The 22080-nt window shown below is 45.0% G+C and overlaps 1 protein-coding gene and 1 long non-coding RNA gene across 2 annotated transcripts; one reads left to right on the top strand and one right to left on the bottom strand.

The window, feature by feature from the left end:
- Positions 1-1643: 1643 nt before the first annotated feature.
- Positions 1644-6053, bottom strand: sox4b (SRY-box transcription factor 4b). The gene has a single exon (XM_057045283.1). It carries the CDS (start codon positions 5443-5445, stop codon positions 4219-4221), a length of 1227 nt encoding a protein of 408 aa, XP_056901263.1. The 5' UTR covers positions 5446-6053; the 3' UTR covers positions 1644-4218.
- Positions 6054-13972: 7919 nt separating this feature from the next.
- Positions 13973-18063, top strand: LOC130532824 (uncharacterized). Its single transcript, XR_008952443.1, has 2 exons — positions 13973-14667; positions 14745-18063. It is a non-coding gene; the product is annotated as an uncharacterized LOC130532824 (long non-coding RNA).
- The last annotated feature ends 4017 nt before the right edge of the window (positions 18064-22080 follow it).

Here is a 22080-nt window from a genome sequence, read left to right as displayed (position 1 = left end):
GTGCATGGCATACTCAGGCAGACACGCGTGTCAGCTATGCTGGAGGGCCCTTAGCTGACTGCTGTTAAATCAGCCCTTCCCCCCACAGAAAGGGGCTTGTCTGGGAGAGGGGGAAGGGAAATCATGACCGTCTGAACAGCAGACAGCCAGCGTAGAGCAATCACAGCAGGCTGGGAGAGGCTGGAACAGGCTGAAAAGAAATGTCTCCAAAAGAGGCTCACCTCATGTGAACCCCAGCAAAATGTTGGTTTTCCAGGGAACGCCGTTTCTGGTTGGCCCGATTCCCCGTTGGGCCAATTAAGGTGGCCCGATTACATTTGTAGCTCATATCAATGATGTAAGAGTTCAGCTTTTATACTGCAGGAACATATTTGAGGTAATTATACAAACCTTTGCAGGCACTGTAATTGGCTGCTGAAGGAGCGCATGGATGGTGAATTGGTGTTGTTGATAATGGGATGGTTGTAAAGCTGCTCACCTCCATGTCTTCCTACTTTAGGTGAATAGTCACAGTACCAAGGTGTTAATGGAGCCCCCAAACCTCTTTCAAACATCATCTGTTCATCACTGGTTATGCTTCAATTGTTTTTTTCACCTTCCTTTGAGTGTAGAGTGTCAGTCAAAGGGGGTGATGTTACAAAGGCTGGAGGGGGGTGCATATTGATTTCCTCAGCAGATGTTCTCTGCGTTCACACCTTTTAATAGTGGGTGGCGAAACCATCTGTCCATGTGTCCACGCTTACACAACATGATGCTTCACTCAGTGTAAAGATGTGGAAAAGTGAAAATTGGGGTGTTGCCACTGTGGGAGTTCCTGGTAAATACTGAGAAGCAGGAACTTTAAAGGTACTTTTCTTCTCACTTGGCCCTCTCAATGGTCTTCTGAGACCTTCTGCTCATAGGGGAGGTGCCAGAACTCCTTCAGAGCACTGCTGAGGGACCCCTTGAACAAGGCACCAAACCCACATATGGCCCTGCAATGGATTGGTGATTCCTCCATGGGCGTACCCTGCCTATATGTGTAGCCTCCCCATGACCCCGAAAGGGAAAAAGTGGTTAAGAAGACAAAGTGTTTAACCATCAAGCGTTTCAAAGACCAGTTTTGATGTAATGAAATAGTCTTCCAACACCAGTTTTAATGTAAACGCATTACAAGCATGTCAGATAGGCCGCAAATAATCTAATTAACAGAAAATAAATTGCAACATATTGGCGCTACAATGCAGCCGTGAGCTCTTGAACTGGTTCACAGCATTAGGATAATAAGAGGAAGTTACTTTTGCCAATTATTACATTTTAAAATAGCCAGTAAGGGTGTATGTTTTCATATCGCACTAGCATGGTATCCAAATTTTGTGGATCAAAATAAGAGGACCGATGATCCTCTTTATGAATGAGCTAATGGACACCCCCTAAAGGGATCAATAAAGTACTCTGATTCTGATGAGAACATGAAGTGATACAGTCATGTGAGAAGTTTAGATAATATGTTCATTCATTTGATCATGTAATACTCACTTTTTTGTATCCATTTGTGGATAAGCTATGGTTGAAAATATGAGATGCTAATCGACCCACAGCTGATGTTATCAGGTCACATTTAAAGAGATGAAGTTTCATATTCAAATAAATGAGTTGCAGAGTTTCAGTTCCAGCTGATATTTATTTCCTTCCTTGAAAAAGTTCTGTACACAAGTTTATATCAACAATCTGACAGGCAGTAAATGGACACAAGTTAGCTGGCATGAGACATCCCCCCATTTCTCTGAGTCTTCAAAAGAAGGGTGGTTTCTTTGTTTATGGCATGATTAGAGACAATAAATGATAATTCTACACAGCATATTGCACAGGATGGATGAAAAATAAAGTCAATATATTTAAAAATGCTTTCATATATATATAAAAAGGAGTCCTGAACTGACCATCTTAAATGTAAGTAAGGATGTGTAAAAGATAGCAGTTCCAGACAGTGCCTGTCCTCGATAGCAACAACATACATAAACACACAATCTTTTTGCTTTATGATACAGTCAAATATACAAAAGATCGAGTTCACGGTTTCATCATTTTTCCTCATTTTTTTCTTTTTTTTCTGAAAAACACAACAGCTAATAACCTGAATCTGAAATACAAATGCTAGTCACCATGCCATAAAGATACTAAAACAATTATTAGCTAATAGTTAGCCGACAAGTAGAAAAGATTATATATTCAAATACAATGAGAAACGCAGTACAAGTAGGTGTTGCGGAACTCAAGTCGCACATTTGAATATGTTTGATGTCATCATCCTTGTTGCTTGCTGTGTTGATAGGCGGTTCAATCCAGTGGTTGATTGGCAAGTTTGACATCACTCATTGAAAAAAAATTGTGAAATCAGTCCAATTTAAAGCTACAATCTCCACATGTGTTGTCAGAGGCAAGTAGTTTGACCAGAAGTAGAAAAATTAAAATCAAATAAAAAAACAAAAAAACTGGGTGCTTAAAACAATAATCCTCGTGGTCCACAGGAGTAGTCTCAAGAAATAATGCATTCCTGTGTCTTTAAGGAGCCTGCAGACTGGCACTGTAAACGTAGAAGGTAGGCTGATACAAAGACCGGTGCTGCTTTCAAGTGCTGTCGGGAAATCGCAAAACACCTAGCCACGCGCCTGTGCTGACAACGGTTGATGCTAAGGAATGAAACATCAATAAAGCCTTGTCAGCGTTTGCTGGTTAACGCCAGAAATCGAATTAGTGAATTTAAACTACGGTGAGTTCCTTAAGAAAAATCACACAGGCACCACAGTGATCCGTTTGCTGTTCTTTAAACCCAGAGTAGGTTTAAGTACGACTCCGCAGGAGCACTTGAAGGCAGCATGAAAACCAGTCTGCCGGGCAACTAAGAATTAGGAAACCCAACACAGCTGAAGGCTACACACGCCGATTGGTGATCCCCGATTTTCTATATAGATTTGTACAAAAATACACTGAGAAAATAATCAAACTGTTTCCTCTCTTTTAAGTGTCCAAAAGTGTGTACATTTAAATATAAAACGAAATCAAAAGTTGCGCGTTTTTTTTAACTCTAGCCCTTCGCCTGAGAAGGAAATGTGACAGACAGACAGACAGACGACCATGTAAAAAAGGACTAGAAAGAAATTAAAAAAACAAAACCATCGAGATAAAAATGCTTGGCCCAGTATATAAATACAACATCCCATATAAAATGGCATCTGGAGACATGTACAAAACAAAGCTCAAATGGTGAAAAAACAACAGTTCGGTGAGGATTTCTCTATAGCTATCATCTGAAATTAAAGAATTTTGGTCCTGAAGAGAAAGAGAACGCGTGTATAAAGTTCAGCACAGATTTGAAGTTGCGTCTGAATCCTGAAGTCGGAACAATTAAACAGCTGGTGATTATTTCCGTGTCCTTTTTTTCTGCAGAGAAGAACCAAAAGCGAGCGCCACCTACCCATTTAAATAACCCTAATACTAGTTTTTAAACTGCTCGACAGTCTCACAGAAAGTTTCAGCACAAGATAGGAACAAAGTAGGCTATCATGCTTAACATGTTTTTTGTGGGGTTTTTTTGTTTGTTTTGTTTTTTTTTTTTTGCGTTTGAGAAAAAAAATATTCGGCTGTTTAAAAAAACATCAACCCACCTGCTGCATTTTTTATTATTAAAAATCCCTCTTTGTGACACACCACAACAATAATGTCGCACGGCAGTCCTGTTTTTGTACCTTTTTAAAGTGGTGAAGTTCACTTGGCGGTTGGCTAAAAAGTCGAGAAATGTCCCTTTTTCTTTAAAGAAACGTTGATTGCGTGAACGGCGGACCGCGTAGCGTGCAAAATTAATCACAGTTAAGTTGTTAAATTCTGGGGAGCTCAAAAAACACAATGTTCGAGACTGAGCGTCTCTCCAGTCTCCATTTTCTCCCCCCTCTCTCTCTCTCCTGCACTCCGCTTCTGTGAGCGCACCAAGCCCCCCTTCAGTCCAGGCATCCAAAGAAAAGTACCAGAAAAGGCGAGTCGGTCGCCTCAAAGTTGGGCTTTCCAAGGATGTGCGATTCCTGCCAGTCAGGGCGAGAAGGGACGGGCAGGTTTTAGACTACAAGTCTGGATAAACAAACTATTACGCGCACTAACCAGGACCTCCTGGTCGTGTTTGCGCTCATGTTTTTGCTCGCAGACACCTGTCGTTGGCTTCATTCCCCCTCTGTTATGCCTCGCTCAGTATGTGAACACCAGGTTAGAGATGGTGGACTCCAGCCAGTCCCCGGAAATCATCTCGCTGACCTCTGGCGTGCAGTAGTCTGGGAACTCAAAGTGAGAGCCCCCGGAGCCGGACTCAAAGTTCAAATCTAAGTCTCTATCCAGCACCGACGAGCCGAAGCTCCCCAGCGACATGCTGTCAAAGCTGGGGCTCGGGTTAATGTCCTCGAACTCCTCGTCCTCCGAGGAAGAGGACGACGAGTGGGACGAGGCGGAGGAGTGGGAGCCGGAGGGAGTCGGGGAAGAAGCGCGCCGGCTGCTGTATGTGTGCCCGCCTTGGCGCACGGAGGAGCCGCCCTGGCTGCCGCTGCTGCCGGGAGACTCCGCTCCGTCTTCCCTGCCGCTCCCCGCGTCCTCGTACAGGCTGAGCGGGTCGCTGGAGTCCGCCGAGCTGCTGAGCGTCGGGCTGGCCGGGACCACCACGGAGGACGCGGGGCTGACGCTTAGGTTGGCCGCGCTGCTCCCGTAGACGTACATCCGTTTGGGCTTCTTGCCATCCGGGATCTGCTTGGCCGCCGAAGAGACCGATTTCGACTTGTAGAGGGAGTTGTGGTGCTCTGACTGGTGCTCAGAGGCAAACGGTGATGCTTTGGTACTGCTGCTGCTCCCAAAAAGTGATTTGTGGGGTTTGCTGCTGCTGGGTGATTTGGGTCCATTCTTCCTCGAAGACGAAGACGTCTTAGTGCTGGTGTTGATAGAGCTACTGTGGAGTTTCTCCCCCTTCTCCCCGCTGCTGCCAGGCTTGGAAGCGCTTGATTTTACCTTCTTCCTCGGCCGGTACTTGTAGTCGGGATAGTCCGCCATGTGCTTGAGCCTGAGCCGCTCCGCCTCCTTGATGAAGGGGATCTTGTCACTGTCTCTGAGCAGCTTCCACCGCTTGCCCAGCCTCTTGGAGATCTCAGCGTTGTGCATGTCCGGAGACTGCTCCATGATCTTTCTCCTCTCGATCTGCGACCACACCATGAAGGCGTTCATGGGTCTCTTGATGTGGCCACTGGGAGTCTTACACCACGCCGGGTCCTCCGCCAGCTTGTCCCCGGCGGTCGAGGAAGCTGTGGAGCCCGGCGAAAGAGGCGAGGCGGCCGGGTCCAAGTCCATGCACGTCCCGGAGTCGGAGCTGGAATCCACGGCGAAAAAGGACAGCGCCTCGGCGGTGCTCTCTGTGTGGCTCGTTTTCTGCACCATGCTGCCCGCTTTACGCACGCAGAGGGAGAGCGGTGTGCTTGCTCGTTCTCCCCCTCTCTCCTCTGTCCTGTGAGTCACTTTAAAGCACACTCAGCTCTTTTTCCTCCTCTTCACAGCCGGAGCTGAGAGAAAACAAAAATAAAACCGCAGAAAATAACTCACTCCTGAGATGTGAAACAAACTCTGGGTAACAGTTCAGTCCAGTGTGGCCCCAAGACGGAGTCAAGAAAATATAAAATCTCCAGTTTCTGTAGTTGTGAATGAAGCTCACTCTCCACTCAGCAGCCGGTTATCTGCCTCTCTCTGTCTCTTCCTTGTGCGTTATAAAATCAATTCAGCCGGATGGTGACGGAACATAGTCTGTGCGGCTGCAGAGTGCAGACTGGGTGCCAGACTGTGCTCTAGTGTATAAGGGAAGTGCTTTTCTCTGCATCGGCTCTGTTCCCCGCTTCTACAGTCAAAAATCGTGCATGCTGGGGAGTTTAAAAAAATGTTGAGTTTTTTTCTTTCCTTAAAAAAAAGCCCAGTGGCGAGTTAACACTGTCCGTCTTCCTCCTGCAAACCTGCAGTCGAGTTTCAAGCAGCCCTCCTGTCCCGGCCCCCCTTGCTTGCATTTATCCCTTCTCGAGATACAACGGCGATAAAAATCCACCAATGGGAGGCTGTCGCTACCCTGCTTCTGCGCGAGGTTCACGCCCACCTGGGCGCCGATTGGCTGAAAATGAAATCTAATAATAATCAGCGCGTGCAATGAGGAGCCTCGTGTCTGACCTCATTCCAGAATACAACAAGAAATTTCATTTAAAAAAAAAAAAGACACACTGGTTTATGTTGTGAGACCCCCCTTTTCCTCCTCTCTCACCACCAGCCCATGTGTGTACCATTACCATTAACATCTATATGGGAATCTGCCTGTACTTTACATTATGGAAACTTTAACACAGCACAGGTTTTCTTTTTCTTTTTTTAACCAGAGTAGTCCGGGCAACGGCGAATTAAAGAAACACTCCATGTAACATTAACCTCCTTTTCTGCCCTCTATTACAGACTGTTGCTGTTATAAAACTGTTATATCGAATATGAATAATCTGGAACAGAAGCAACAGCATGCACCAGTTATTATCTAATGTTTACTATGGTGATGCGATGAATTTGAAACACGCTTCAGCGGTTATTTCTTATCGTTATTATCTTCTTAAATGTGACATAAATGGTGATAAAACTCTAATAAAACGCCAGGTGGGCGCTGTTTAATTGTTGTTGGTTTTTATTTCCCCTGTTGACCTTCTTTTTTAAAGACGAGGTTCAACAGTTGAGCTTGTTTTCGGTGCGCTGCGCAAACAGAAGCGCCTGTTGGACACGCTGCGATCATCATGTTGAACTGTTGTGAGCAGACACTAAATCGAGGTTTATCTTCTCGCCTCAACCCTCCCTTCTCCCTCTCTCCCTCCCTCCCACCACCTCCTTCCCTCCAAAGTGAGGCGGGCTTTGTCACAGGACGCGCAGGAGTCAGGTGGCGGTGGGGCGAGCACACCTCCAAACTGACACCCGGCTCAGCTTTCCGTGAAGTGACACGAACATGGAGCAACAGAGTCGACTACCCGCTTTTACGCACACGCTCACCACATTTACGCACGTCGGGACTGCCTCATACGTTCTAAAATATGTCAAATATAAACAGCTGAATAATTGAATTGAATCATGGGTTAAACGTTCTATTCTTCTTCTTTTTATTATTATTATTATTACTACTTTTTTTCCGACGTTCAAGCATCTGTTTATTTGACTTTATATCAGCAGCAAGGGGATGAGGTGTTGGACGGCCGCTAGATGGCGTCGTAGAGCCGAAGAGAACTCGCTGGGCCGCTTTGCAGAGAATTTAGGGAGGCCAACAGAGATCAGACTGAGCATTTAGAGCAGTTACCAGGGGTGAATTACATAATGTCTCTGCACGATAGGAAGGCATCCAAGCGAGGCGCGTGTGTATGCGGTGATAGAACACGGATGCTAGGACTGGGGAGGTGGAGGAGACGGTGAAGTGAAGGGAGAAGGGCAGGGAATTCAAGTTGTTAACTCAGCTCACGGCAGAACATGAAGGCTGCATCAAACATGGAATGAATGGCAACTGACATTCAAAGTTGGTGTGTAAGTGTGACAGAGAGCGGGGGGGAGAGAGAGAGCTGCTCCAAATTAAAAGAGAGGTGACTCGGACTTGGATCCAAACTGGGAAATTTCTCATCACCAACACAACTGGATGCATTTCACTGGGTACAATTATATTTAATATGGGCACCGATGTGCAGTGCATCTAACTAAAGCTACTGGTAATTGGCCGACAATTTGTGTGCTCATGGGGCATAACTGCAACGATATAAGAATGTTAGCTCAACAGTCCTCAATGCCTTTTTAATAAGAAGGTGCAAGGTGGCATTATAGCATTTTTCTTTTATGCTTGGGGGGGCTGTAAATCCAAAACAACAGTCCATTTCTAACTACACATACAATTACTACACTACAGTTTAAAAACTAATTCATATCAGTCACTTTTTGAACATATAACATGTTTTCTGGGGGGGGTTCTGTTTTTTTTTTATACCTCCTGCAGCAAAACTCTACAAGTTCAGAGCACCTGGAGCGACAGCTGGCAGAGCCTTTGAGCTAACACCTTTCCTTTTGTCCGCACCTTCAGCAGGTGTCCTCTGTTCAGCTCCATTCTACTTGTTCTACTTTATAACCAAAAGACAAACAAGACCTTTCCCCCAGTCTGGCTCCAGAGTAAACTTGAATGCACTTTTTTCTAAGCTGCCCACACTTCTCTCCCTCTCCCCCTTTCTGTCCTGTTCTCTTAAGTGTACATATTAGTATGCCACACACACACACACACACACACACACACACACACACACACCACACACACACACACACATGCACACTCACTGAAAGGATAAGTAGTGCATTCAAACTTTCCTCCCTCTTTCTCTGTCTCTCTTTTACTGCCATTGTTCCATGGAGGTGCAGCTGCCACGCGAGTTCGAGTGGGTCGCGTGCCAACCCTAATCTCAACAGGTGTTCTTTTGGGTGTCTCTAGCTCTGCCCCTGTCTCACCCTCCACCCCCCCTTTGGTCTCACTCTCCCTTTTTTTCCCTCACCCTTCCCCCACTCGCTCTTGAACTAAAACCACAGTTGTGCATCTCTTGAACTTTTGCTGCAATGGAAACAAATGAGGTTTCACAAATTTGCTGCAATGCTGCAACAGAATGGAACAATCCCATCATTTTGCTACTAAAGAAGCTACATTGATTCCATTTTATAGGAAGATATTTGAAGATATTCCTTGTTTTTGTTCCTTTTCAAACATTTTGAAATGTTTGAGAGCCTCTGGGCCACTGCTGATTGGTTAAACATCTTTATGTGACCATCTTGAACATCCTGATCTTCCCTGATTGGTGAAGAAAAATCTAGTGAGTCTGCTGCCCCACGGAGATGCCCAGCCTCTGGATGTGTGTGGAGGTTGCCAAATAGGGTTAGGGTTACGATCCAAATACGATCACTCTCTGGGGGGCATCAGCGAATGTTAGAGTCTGACGCCCGAACACGCAACAGTGGCAGGGAAAACTCCCTTTTAACAGGAAGAAAGCTTGAGCAGGACCAGGCTTGTATGGGATAAAGGAGATAACAGAGAACAGAAGCTCAGGTACGCCTCCAGCCCATCCCAGGGCTGTGAGGAACAAGGCGAGCAGCCAATCGGTGGGGGTGAGGGGGCTTACAATTTGTTGCATTATAACCCTCAAATGACATGACATTACAAGTGCAGCTGCTCTTCATCTCGTTGCAAATATATAGTGTCACTCCTTTATATGTATTTCAAAAATGGAGCTTTCACATCACACTTCACCCACCTTACACGGCTGGGATGTGTGTTTCCTTTTGTTTTTTTATGATAAGCACAATACACGGGCCTTAACAACGTCATTGATTAGCTGAATGATGAAATAAATGAAATCTGCAGCTTTTACTTTACGACCGATTTAACGTCCAAAGCGGCTGCGCATAATTGACGAGGGTGTCACAGTGATATTGTTCCAGACGAAAATGGAGCCGCAGGAGTTCTTGTGCGGGGGTGCCGGTATTCCCTCTGGTGCTCATGTGCTCTCAGAGATATTTTGCTTATTCAGTAGCAATGTCAATTATTTCCTCAGGTAAATATAGATTTTCGTTTCAGTCCGAGAGTCAAACTTTTGGTACGTAACACTTCTTTTAGTCAATCTCTCCCTCCCTCTCTCCCTTTCTCTCTGGTCAGGCAAGCTGAGTTTGTTTAGTTGGCACGAGTGTTGGATGAGCGGCACTGCTGCCAAGGCCGGCCCCCCCATCTCTCCTTTCTCCAACCGTCTCCTTCTCACAATAAATCTGATCTGAGGTCATCTGGTATTCAGAGCACTGACACCATATGGTCAGCCACCCACTCACAGTGCATCCAGTTTCATGAAAACTTCAAATCTTCCCATATTAAATATTAATGGAGATATATGGTTGCCTGCTGTTGCAAACCCTACTTATAGAAGAGTTGGTAAGAACCGGACAACTGAATCTGCAAATTTAGTGAGTAAAGATGATCAAATCCGTTAAATGGAAAAGAAAGCTGATTCAGCAGCTGTGTTTCAGCTTGACCACATGATGCAGCGGCTGGCCTGCCTGAGAATACGTTATCTTGTTGGACGTATTAGAGGAAGTCGGCTTAAACAGGAAGTATCCTGCAAGGGTACGTTCATTTGAGTTAATTTGACTCAATGTTGCTTTATCTGTGCATCCATCCATTAACTAGACCATACCATCTCTGTGCTGGTTGCGGGTGTGATGGGGCTTATACCAGCTGCCCATGAGCAAGAGGCAGGTGACACCCTGGAATTTGACAAAATTAGAAGTTCTGCAAATCTGTAGGTTTTTGCCACATTTACACATTCAATCTTAAAACCATTAGTTCCCGAGTGAAGACAGAACCCAGATAAGTCCAGCTGCGAGACCTGTAATGAAGATCTTTGATTTATTGTTTTTACTGTCATCAAAGTCCACATTCACAAGGCAGCCTTTTACAACACTATAAAGGACAGATGGCTGGTTACTGTATATGTGTGAAATGTATTTATTCAGTTGTATTTCTAAAGCTGTGTTTGAACAGGTGTTTTCAGACGCTGATACAGACAAAGATGCAGACATATATACACACAGATGAACACACACTCTCAGTAGTCGGAGTGTTATCTTATCCAGAATGAGCAGCTGCAAAGTGTGACCCTTCGCTTCCCTGTTAATGATTGGCAGTGCGTGTGTGTATCTGTATGTGTGTGTTTTTTTTTAAAGCACCGTAATCGCACCTCTCTCTCGGATGACAAGGGCTCATTATTAGAGGTCCAGCTTTGATTTGTGAAGTTCAGTGAGGTGAACCTGAACATCTGTCACATTTCAAGGCTCTGCAGGAAAGTGCAAACACAGACAGCCAAGTTAGCCATTCTGAAGAGTAAAATTCATTTGCTGGCGCGAATACACACACACACACACACACACACACACCACACACACACACACATCCACACACATATGCACGTGCCCTTAAGCATGCACACACACGCATACACAGACTATAAATATATGCAGGGAACCCATTGGGTGGTGTCACTGCATTTATATTTGTATTTCTACAAATACTTGTAATAATTGCACATAGTTATGAAGCTTTGTGCAGTTCGAGTGCTACTCAAATAAAAATGGAGAACATTTAATCTGCCAGCAGACTTCAAATGATTTTGTTTTTAATTATAGCATTTATTACTTGGTAATTGTTTTTTTAAGGCTTTCTGTAATGATCATTTAATGCATAATGTAAAGGTGGGCTGCATTTATGTGTGTGTATGCGTGTATTTGTGATTACATGTGGTCAGATGTGTCTGCATGCTTGTGCATCCTCAGCTGACTGCATTTACATTGATATAAATCCATATAATTACTCACACACTTAAAATTAATCTTGACTTCTGCTGTTTTGGGGGTTAGTTGCAACTGCTGGTCATTTCCTGGGTCAGGGATGGAAAAGGAAAAACAAGAAGAAAAAAAAACAGAGTGCAAAGTGCTGCAAAATGCTTTAAAACCGCAGAAATGGTCATGAGCAACAGCACTTTGGTGGCTATGTTCCCCAGCAAACTCTATTAAATGATAAGATTTGAGGCGATATCTGACATCCTTCAGTTGATTACTGCAGATTTGATATTTCAAATTGGGAGTTGTCAATTTGTCAACGCAACTGATATGATCAGGTCCAAAAATCTGTTGATTTTGGTGTTTATCTACATGAAGCAGCGTGTCAAATCCAGTCGGTGGAAGAATTGTGGTGCAGAGTAGAAAAAAAGTCACCTCTTATTATGGAAAGTATGCATTTTTCCATAAAACCTGGCAGAAAACAGCACTACAGAGTCGAAAGTGGTGCCAGAATTTTGCAGGACGTCAACCATGATCATGTTTTAAAACTCCACCAGGTTTCTATCATTGAAATTTAGTTTTTGATATTCATTAAGGTTAATATTATACAGTCTGTTCAATGTTCAACAATATTCGAACCAGGCAGCGTTGTCAGAGACACTGTATCAGGGATGATATGAGTCCTGTCCTCTCTCATATCAGCAGTATATTAGATCTCTCCTCCTTTCAGTGACAGAGTGCTTTCTCACCAATTACAAGCTGCCACCTCCCTTTCACACCTGGCAGGAAGAGGATGAGGCTGACGGTGCTGGTGTCTGATGAAGAGAGCAGGAAATACAAAAAAAGGGAGGGAGAGAGAGAAGGGAGAACCTCTCAGATGGATTAAAGCAGAGAGAGGTTTTAAAGAGGTTGTCACTTGTGTTTACGTTTCCCCGGGCCTCATCTTCTGAATGACATGTCTTCATCTCGGTGTGATTACGGCACTGCTGTTAACCCTTTGTTCTACATTGTTCTCTTCAAAGTTCTTCAGATTCGTCACCCTGGAAATAAACCGAATGCACGTGTTTGCAGTTTCGGCAGGGTCCTCTTTTGTGTTCCCCATAGAATCAGACACATTCTACAGAGGTGTACACCTGGAACTGTCCCCAGAGACTTCCCTGTTCTCCACTGGTAAAGCAGAACAGGAACTGGCACCATAGCTAACAAAGGTCCTTCTGCAGGCGTTAAGTTACTGACATGTTTTTCACAGGGGACGTGTGTGTGTTTGCGTGTTCTTGTAAATGATACATAGTAAGGACCAAAATACACATTCCAATGTCAAAGCCAGGACATTTTTAGGAAATGAGGACATTTTGGCTTGTCCATAGAAATCCCTCAGAATAAAACAGTGCTGCATAGGAAGAGTCAATAAAGTTTACCTACTGATCTTTGCACAGGTTGCAATTCATTTAAGGCAATAATCAGTGTAAATAACGAGTCACCTTTATAAACAGTTAGGCAGAATTACTCAACATCACTAATAATAGACACACCCAGACGGGAAAGAGAGTGAAGCATACCTTTATTATCATACTATAGTTATTTTTAAAACTGCTCACATGGTTCCTCCTCCTTAAGCATGAACTCAAAATGACTACCATGTACAAAAGGGCATCTGATCTATTTATCAGTATTTTTCAATACACATTTGTATTGTATCAATACCCATTTTCTGATCAGACAAAACAGAACAGCGCATTTAATTGAGTTTATACACATTGTGAGGGCTCATAAGACTATAAAAGCCTTTATAATAAAGCATAACTTCTCTATATTGCACTGTACACACTGTGTCCAGACATTTGATAAACATGAAAATATAGAAATACTACTGTAGCTACAAGAAATAAAATGTCCTAAGACATATGAAAGTGTAAATATCCAAACCTCCACCAGCGCGGCTGCAAGACAAAGGTTGGTTTTCTTCACAACTTATTCGATTATTAATTGGTGGATGGCAGAGTGGTTCCGACTTTTCGGACGAGCAGAAGGGAGGTGAAAGGAAAAGAATGGAGCTTTGTTCTTACACAGTAGATGTCTCTATCCGTCCACCACACATGGAGACGCGTTAGGTCACAACACGCAGCACGCCACGGTGGCAGATTAGGCGTACCTGCTTGCTCCCAGTCGCTCGGGTTCACTGCTCTCATTGTTCCACACTGTTATCTGCTGGTTTCTAGGACTCCTGAAGGCTCAATGCACATATGAACACATCTGGAATGAAGCAGCATCTGTATTGCAGGCACCACAGAAGAAGAGAATATGGTTCTACAGGACGAGTGGCACCTTGAACACCTGCTGTTTTCTTGTCGCCGTAATTTGTCATCTAAATAAGAATTTAATTAAGACACGGATGAAGATTGGGGATTTGTGTGTGTGTTTGTGTGTGTGTGTGTGGTGTGTGTGTGTGTGTGTGTGTGGTGTGTGTGTGTGTGTGTGTGTGTGTGTGTGTGTGTGTGTGTGCTACTTAAGTTGACTGTCATGTCCACACACTTGCCATCCTCCAAACACACACAGATATTCACCATGAAGGACTGTGACAGTGTGATGAATGATTGATGGCTCCATCTGACTGCTGCACCATGATGCTGCAACCAGCCGGCTTCCTACACACACACACACACAGACACGTGCACAAATCCGCACACACACATGCGGACAGAGACACACACGTGCAAACACTTTCTGCCATCAAACAGTTAGCAACAGTCTGCGTTTTGCTTCCCTCACTTCTACAAGCCAGTCGCTCTGCACTGCGGCAGGGGAAGCCGACACACACTCACACACACTCTCTCACACACACACAATCTTCCCCACTCCACTCCCATATTTTTTGGAAGGGAAGAGACGAGGAGAGAGCAAATGCAATGCAGCGCCGTGATTTTCGCCCTGTCTGAGGAACTGCTGTTGAATCCAGACTTCCAGGCAGACGATTCGGGGATTTCTGTCCTTGCGCTGAAAGTTCTTTCAAAGATTTTTTGGGAGTATCATCATTACAAAAGGAATATGCTTGACTCAACAGGACAGCCTGCCAACCAAAATTAAAAAGGAAAAAAGGAATTTGGATGTATGTAAAGGATTTTGGAGGCGACAATCATGTGAGGTTCCACAGCTTTTCGAGTTCTTTTTATTGGATGGTGAAGTGAGAAGGCAGGAGCGATGCCAAAGGATTCCCGCTTCTCCTCAGAAAACACTCCCACAGCGGCTGAACCGGTGAGTATATCAGTGCTCAGCCTCCACCTGTGTGTCACCTCTGCTGATGCCACGGACATCTCACACTCCCCTTCCAGGACGTAGACGCAGCCGGGCCTGGAGACTGAGCAGACTGTGCAGCGTGAACCGCAGCCAGTGCAGTGGGAACCAGCCAGAGGAGCTGTCCAGCAGCCGGCACAAAGCCCAGACTCCCAGCCCCAGCAGAGCAGGGAGAGAGGGAGAGAGGTGGAAAAAGGTGGAATGAATGTAGGAAGGGTGATGGAGAGAGAGAGAGAGAGAGAGAGAGAGAGAGGGGAGCTTCCAGACAGGATGACCTACATTTACCACTGTCTGGGCAGAAAGAGAGAGAGTGAGTGTGTGCATGTGTGTGTGTGTGTGTGAGAGAGAGAGAGAGAGAGAGAGAGAGGAGAGAGAGAGAGAGATGGGGGTACAGGAAGCTGTCAGAAATTAAAAAGAGAGTGAACGAGGAAGTGGGAAAGACAGAACAGAGGAGGAGGCAAAAATAACAACTGAGTGGCATTGCATTCTGCCTGTTGTCACATCCTTCTTCCTCTCTGGGCTTTTCTGTTGCTTTCTATCTCTCGCCCATCATTAATCAACCATTGTCTGAGGCATGGGGGGGGGGAGGCAGCTGCCTACAGTGCTACACCCCCCTCTTCCTCCCCTTAACAAACAGGGCGAAAAACCCAGACAACCACTTTCCACAGCTTTGTTCTCTCCCTTCATCCTGTGATGCCTCTCCATCCTCTTCATCTCCTCCTCCTCCCCAGTCAGTGCTTATTGTCATTCGGTGCCATTAATGGTATTTCTATGGTGGATTACTTTGTGTGTGTACTGGACTTGTTACTGGAGGTGTCGAGCAGCACCAACGTGCGGCTATCTGTCTGTGAACCCGAGCGGTGAGCCCGGTTTCAACACCATATCCGATCGCCTGTGGGCTAAAACGCTGCTCAGCATTGTTGGTAATTTGGTAAATTTGAGCGGCGCTCTGCAAATGCATCAAAGAGTAACCTTACGCCAGCGCTTTTAAACAGCAAAATGATGATCTAAGCGTTTTCTGCGCCCCATATTTACAAGTCATGGTGGGAACAAAAATCAGATGATGGGATAAGCTGAACGGCTGCGGCTTGACCAGTTTTGCTTCACTGAACATTTGAACATTTTCTTCCAAACTATCATCTTTTCCTACTATTGCAGACACTGACAGTAACAAGTCCCCGTTGCTGAGAACTTGTAGAAATAACATTTTGAGGCTCGTCTTCAGCTGAATAATTCATGCGTTCAGGTAAGAGGACACGTGGCTTTTTAGCCTTTTTCACCGCCCGCTTTCTCGTGCTTTCCGTCTCCTTCCCTCCCTCCTCTCCTCCTCGCTCCCTCCTGCCCGTCAGTCCTCGGGGATTGGCGTTGAGGACATGAGAGAGGATTGCAGCTGAAGTAGAGGAAATGACATGGGTAATGGAAGAGGACACACAGGCATCTGTCAGGGAAAATTAAGGATGTGCAAGGGCAGAAAATGAATTATTTATAAGGAAGAATTACACCGCCTTCACCTTCTGAAGCTTAATTATAATCTGATGTTTTCTACAGTTTCAAGGATGGAGACTTTCTCATTTGTCCTTCTTTAGTCTTTCTTTGATGACGCAAAGATAATTATATTACAGTGTTTCTACAGTTACAGTTGACAGTTATTAAAACATATGAAAAGTGGCTTATTAGAGTCAAACCTGCATGAACCAAATCCACATGAAGTTGCTCACTGAGCACATGATGGCCTACATCCGTTTGGGTTCCACGTTTCTAAACAGGTGATTTTAACACGGATTTTTTTAACTGTTAACCTCACTGCGTTTTAGTAGGGTGGTATCCTGGCTCCATGCTAACGCCGCCCCCACTCGCCACTGCCCTGACAGGCTTTCGCTGGCTCCTGTCCACAAGCTTGTTTAGGCCACTGTGCTCTTTCTTTATCAACCTAATAAGGTTGACCTTTCCATAAACATACACCCAATGAACAATCTCAACACCCCCACACACACTCACATATATACTTTGCTGTGCAGCAGTCTTCACACATCACATGACAGGTCCATTATTCGGAAATGGCAATTACGGAGCATATTCGCTGGCACTCAGAGCAAATCTCCTCTGTTGTGTGTGGTGTTTGTGGCCTTCCTGTGTCAAAATTACCCTCCATTCTATGTGCTTATGCATCTTCCTCTATTTTCCTCACTCTGATTTTGTAGCTTGTTGAAGTCCAGCTTGTAAATGTCTCTAAAATCGTGGGGAAATTGAAGAAAACCTCTGTGACCAAAGACGGCGCTACATTATCAGGGAGCATTATCCGTAATTGGGCTCGCACCCATTTTCAAGAGGACACGGCAGACAATGCCAGCCGTCAATTACAGTATAAAAGACACAAAATTGGAGACCCGCTTTTGGGACTTTGCAGGAAACAGTAAATGTACTGCACTCTGTGTGTCTTAAAATAAATGGCAACAATTTGTGGAATAACCTGAGTGGGTTGCTCTCAACTCCCCACAACAAGCACCTGCGGTGAAGCTGGCAATTCTTCCTCCGGCTAATTAGATGAACATGTAAAGGCTTATGGAGGCAGCATTAAAATGGGTGTTACATGATAGAGTAAAAAAACAAAAAATGCTAGGTCGGCGTGGCAACACAGGACAAAGCATATTTCTGAAAATCTTTTGATGTTTTTCTTTATGTGTGGAGTTAAAAAAGGTCAATGAGGCATCCTGACAGTCACACCTGTTACAAAATGGACGTATCTTTGGCACAGTAATGTTTTCTAAATCAAATCTACACCTACCGCTGAACATTCTAGCAATAAAGCAACAATTTCCACCTCTTTCAAAAGTCACGTTTCTCCCATTAGGCCGAATTTCCTCGCTATGATTAACAGCAGCCAACTCAGCAAGTGGCCGACTGCGTAAAATACTGACAGTATTTATCTGAGTTTCCTTCTTGATTCTCCTCCTTCGCTGATGCTTGAGAGGAGAGCTTATTTGTGTGAAAGGTTAGGCACTGGCGCCCACTGAAGATGAAGACTTCAAAAAACAATCGGGTGGAGAGGAAGCAAGAATTCCTTTTTTTTACTCCTTCTGCTGCCTGATTCCACACCAATGATATTTGTGAAAGCCGTGCATCTGTTGTGTGAGGAGGAATACAGCCAGGCCGACAGAGTGATTCTGTATTGAATAAACTGACTAATAGAAGACATGTTAGTCTATAATTAAGTTGTTTTTTACTTTTGTGTTCAAGCCCTTAAGTTAAAAAGACAAAGTGCCTCTAATGCTGAGAACCAAGCACACCATATTGTAATCATCTGAAGCATCTACATGTTCCCTGAATTAGAATCTGATTAAAGGTAATGGGAAAACACCCTGTTTTGTCTTCAGTTTTTGTCTCGCCTCTTCTACCTGTGCAGAATGAAACAGGTTGTCAAAACATGTCAAGATGAAATTATCAAGCCAATGTGCAGGAAACTGTTTGGACCGAAAACAAGGCACTCACGCGTTCCTGTGTGGCTGTATGCAAATGGTGGTTTGACAGTTTGGATGTTCCTGTGTGCTGCCGCTCTGCAGCCTCGTCATCCCGCTGCTGGCTCCAGCTCAGGGACTGGTCAGACCAGCTCTGAGCCTCTGACTCAACTCAGTGTCTCACACGTTATGCTGTGTCAACAGATAACGTCTCAGGCACCTCAGTTCAGGGGCCTCCCGTGGAAAAATACGTGTAAGTGTAGACACATAACAGACGTGTTTGTTCATTCAAGTTCGGTTTAACCGATCCAACTGCTCACAGGATTACCTGCACAGGAGTGTCAAAATGACCTTGGAGTGCATGCGATTATCATTATTATAGATTATTATCTGTAATTCCTGTTCTAATTATTATTTGCAGGTCAGAATTCCATCATGACAAGAGCATCAAAGCAATTATTCACTGTTGTGCTTTGATCTTTTCCCGCATGCTTGTGTGAGGCTGAAGAATAACTTTTTTTTTGTTCCATTTGGTTGTCAGCATTCCAGATCTGACTCTGCAAATAGGGTTACACACTTATCATCCTGGCAGGCAATCAGACAGGAACAACACATCACTACACGCATTCTGTGTAAAATGCTTTGATATGATGGAATAAAGAAGGTTATCCACGCAGAGGGTACACATTCAGATGGAGAGTGACTGCTACTGTATGTTGATAGGGAAGATGTGGGGAAAACTATGCTTCTGAGGACAATACAGTGAAATACAACATCACACACACACACACATACACCCTGGAAACCAGGAGCAGGATGTGTTTGGCAGTTGAACTGAGCAAACCTGCTGTAGGAAGTTTCATCTCAGCATAACACGCACACACACACACACACACAGTGGGTTGCACATCCCCACGCTGCAGGGTTTAACCTCCTAACACGCACCGAGAACATCAATAAATGCAGCAGACACCGACTTCCTTGGGAAAACACATGCGGGCATGCACACTCGCGCACACAAGCAGGACCCTCCCTCAGACGGTCCCATATGGACTCATTAGGGGCCAGTCTATCGCCACCTGTGCACTGAGAGGCCCAATGGACCGGCTTTGACACTGACAGGACAGGCACTGTGTGGGGAATACACACACATACACACACGCACTCACAGGTGTAGGCCATCATGCACACACACAAGACACCTTCTTCCTTCCTGCAGTGCGAGCAGAGGGCCTTCAGGCTAACGACACAGTCACATGATCTAACTGACTGTAAACTTGTGCCATCCTTCAGAATAAGATGCACGAAAATGTCCAAGTAAAAGAGGGACTGTAATGTTAGAATGAGGGATAACAGAGGGCAATGGATGCTGGGTAAAAACAGCAAGGCAAAGAGTGTGTGTGTATATATACTTCTACACACGGGCCCCCTGCAGCGTGTGTGTGTGTGTGTGTGTGTGTGTGTGTGTGTGTGTGTGCAAATGTTTGTTATCTACAAACGTCACCAGTCAAAAAGCCCTTTGACACAGGCGGTTCGCTGAAGGACTGTTGTGCCTCGAGTGCAGCTCCTGTTCTCTGCACACAGGACGTCTAGAACAGAGAATCATTGTTGTTCCACCTCTGACTCCTCAGCCCAGAAACACACAGAGCCAGACTGCTCTTCCCGGGTTCAAGGGGCCACGATTACATCATCGCATGAAACGCCGCGCGACATATGGACCAAGCATCGCAGCGGTAAGACGTGGTACTCATCCTGAGTTGGACACACTAGGAAGGCTCAGAAAGCAGCTCTGGGGGGGCTGTGAACAGGCCGGGCTACTGGAAAATGTCCTTTTGCTCCAGAGCTGACGATGAGCAGATACTGTTCATACTTGCTGCTCACAGCGTGAACGGAACACGTTAATGACCTGTCAGGCTCTGAGCTGGTCCACGTTTCCACACCTCAAAGGGGGGGAGGGCGTTCACACTTCAGCACAGTCACACTCAGATGCCATCAGAGGTAAAAATCTGCCTCTGACACACACACACGCATACACGGATCCTCTATACACCCATCCTCCGTGTTGTATTACTTACAGAGACATTAGCATATCTCATCACGCCGAAGTCAGGTGAAAAATCTCATTTCTACTCCCTCTCCTTCTTCACTCCTCGCTCGCTCTTCCTCCCTGCCCTTTCCACTGAAACTGGCCTTCGTCTGTGAACTTTGCTTGACCCCCCCTGTTGCTAATCCGCCACGCTTGGGGGAAGTTGGTGTCAAAACGTTGGATTTTAATGGAGTCTTGGAGGTGAGGTCTGAAATAACACGTCAGGGAAGGGAATAAGAGACAGCTAACAATAGCATGGCTAATGCCGGGCTTCAAAAGGCACCGAGAGGGCCCTGCCGGCTTTCATCAGCCTGTCCTGGAGAAAAGAGTTTCCTCCAACAATTAAAGCACTTTCACTTGTTCAGCTTGTTACTTTCTTCCAGTCATTCATTGTTGCTGGCGGAGCTGCTCATTCCTTTGCTTTGCCGCGTTTCTTCCCCGAGGCCTCTAATGTTTTGATTAAAGATTAAATAAGTACTGCTGTTAAGTTTCAGTGTCTTCCAAACGGTTCACGCTGTTATGCTAAGAGGGCGCGGTGCTGTATCTGGTAGATTAATCAAGCTGATACAACAAGAACGAGTCAAAGCAAATGAAGGAACCGGGGGAGCTGGAGTCCCTCCCAGCAGGGGGGACACACCCTGGACAGGTAGCCAGTCCATCACAGGACACACACCAGCCACTCACACCTAGAGGCCGGTTAGGGACTGTGGGTAAACCCCACACCTCATCACCTCACTTGGAACAGTGGAAAGTCTGAGAGGAAACATCCCCCCCCCCCCGCCCCCGCCTGTTCGAGCTGGTGCCCAGTGTTAAACCCACTCAGGCTTTCAGCTCTGTCCGGCTCATGAAGTCACCTGGACTCTTCTGTCTCACCTCTTCCAGCACTAAACTACTCTAATTCTAGAACTGCACTCCTTCCCTCACCTCCTGCCCTCCTTCTGTCCCCTTTGTCATGCGGGTTCTAGCTAAAGTTAAATGTTCAAATAAGGCAGCAGTATGAGAATGAGAAAACCAACACACACTCTTCTCACCTGTTGCCTTCTGGAATATTTCCAAGAAAAAGAAACTGTGTCTCTTTGAAAGCAGCATCGCCGGAATTAAAAAGAAAAAAGTCTTTTCAGCTGTTAAAATGGATCCAAACCTTTCATTTTTCTCTCTGTGCCATCCACATCAGACTGTTTGCTGTATTTTAAAGTGTGTATCCCCAAGGCGGAGTTTAAAAAAAAAAAAAAAAAAAAGCTTTTTAAATAATCTCCACATGAAGGTTTCTGTCATATGCATGTGGAATGTAAGTGTGGGTGAGGTTAAACAGGCTGTTATTAAACAACAATGATATTAATGACTATTATTACTATTATTCTAACACATTTGTGTTTTTAGTGCAGTTTTGTCTTCTTCAACTTGAAATTTTTCTCCTTTACCTCCTTTTGTTAAGGAATATAAGAAATATATATAAAGAATATATCGAAGAAGCTTCTCTTGCTTAAACTCTGCAGTTAAACTCTGTGATGAGACTGAAAAATTCCAATGCACACATTGGTTCGGAATACTTTGCATAAGCTAATTTGTAGCTGGGTTGGGGTTCTTAATTGTTAGTTTTTAATTGTCCGTGCAATGATTATGCTCGTGTGCTGGTTCACGTGTGTGCATGCGCGTGTGGGGCTACACGTGTACACACACCAGCAGCTAACACACACACACACCGTGCAAACACGTCACACACGCGACGCCACGTCTCCTTCCATTTCACACGTGTCAGTTTGTACTCCCAACCAGGCCGTCGCATTAAAGCTGCTCATTATTTATGCAAGGGCAGAGATTGCCAGTCCCAGA

This window comes from Takifugu flavidus, chromosome 10 (assembly GCF_003711565.1).
Source record: "Takifugu flavidus isolate HTHZ2018 chromosome 10, ASM371156v2, whole genome shotgun sequence".
In the NCBI taxonomy this organism is placed as follows: Eukaryota; Metazoa; Chordata; class Actinopteri; order Tetraodontiformes; family Tetraodontidae; genus Takifugu; species Takifugu flavidus.
The sequence above is the reverse complement of the archived record's forward strand: the minus strand, read 5'-3'. Positions and strand labels throughout refer to the sequence as shown.

Excerpts from the sequence above, each read along its gene's own strand:
- sox4b (XM_057045283.1), bottom strand. The coding sequence starts at position 5,445 with ATGGTGCAGAAAACGAGCCACACAGAGAGCACCGCCGAGGCGCTGTCC.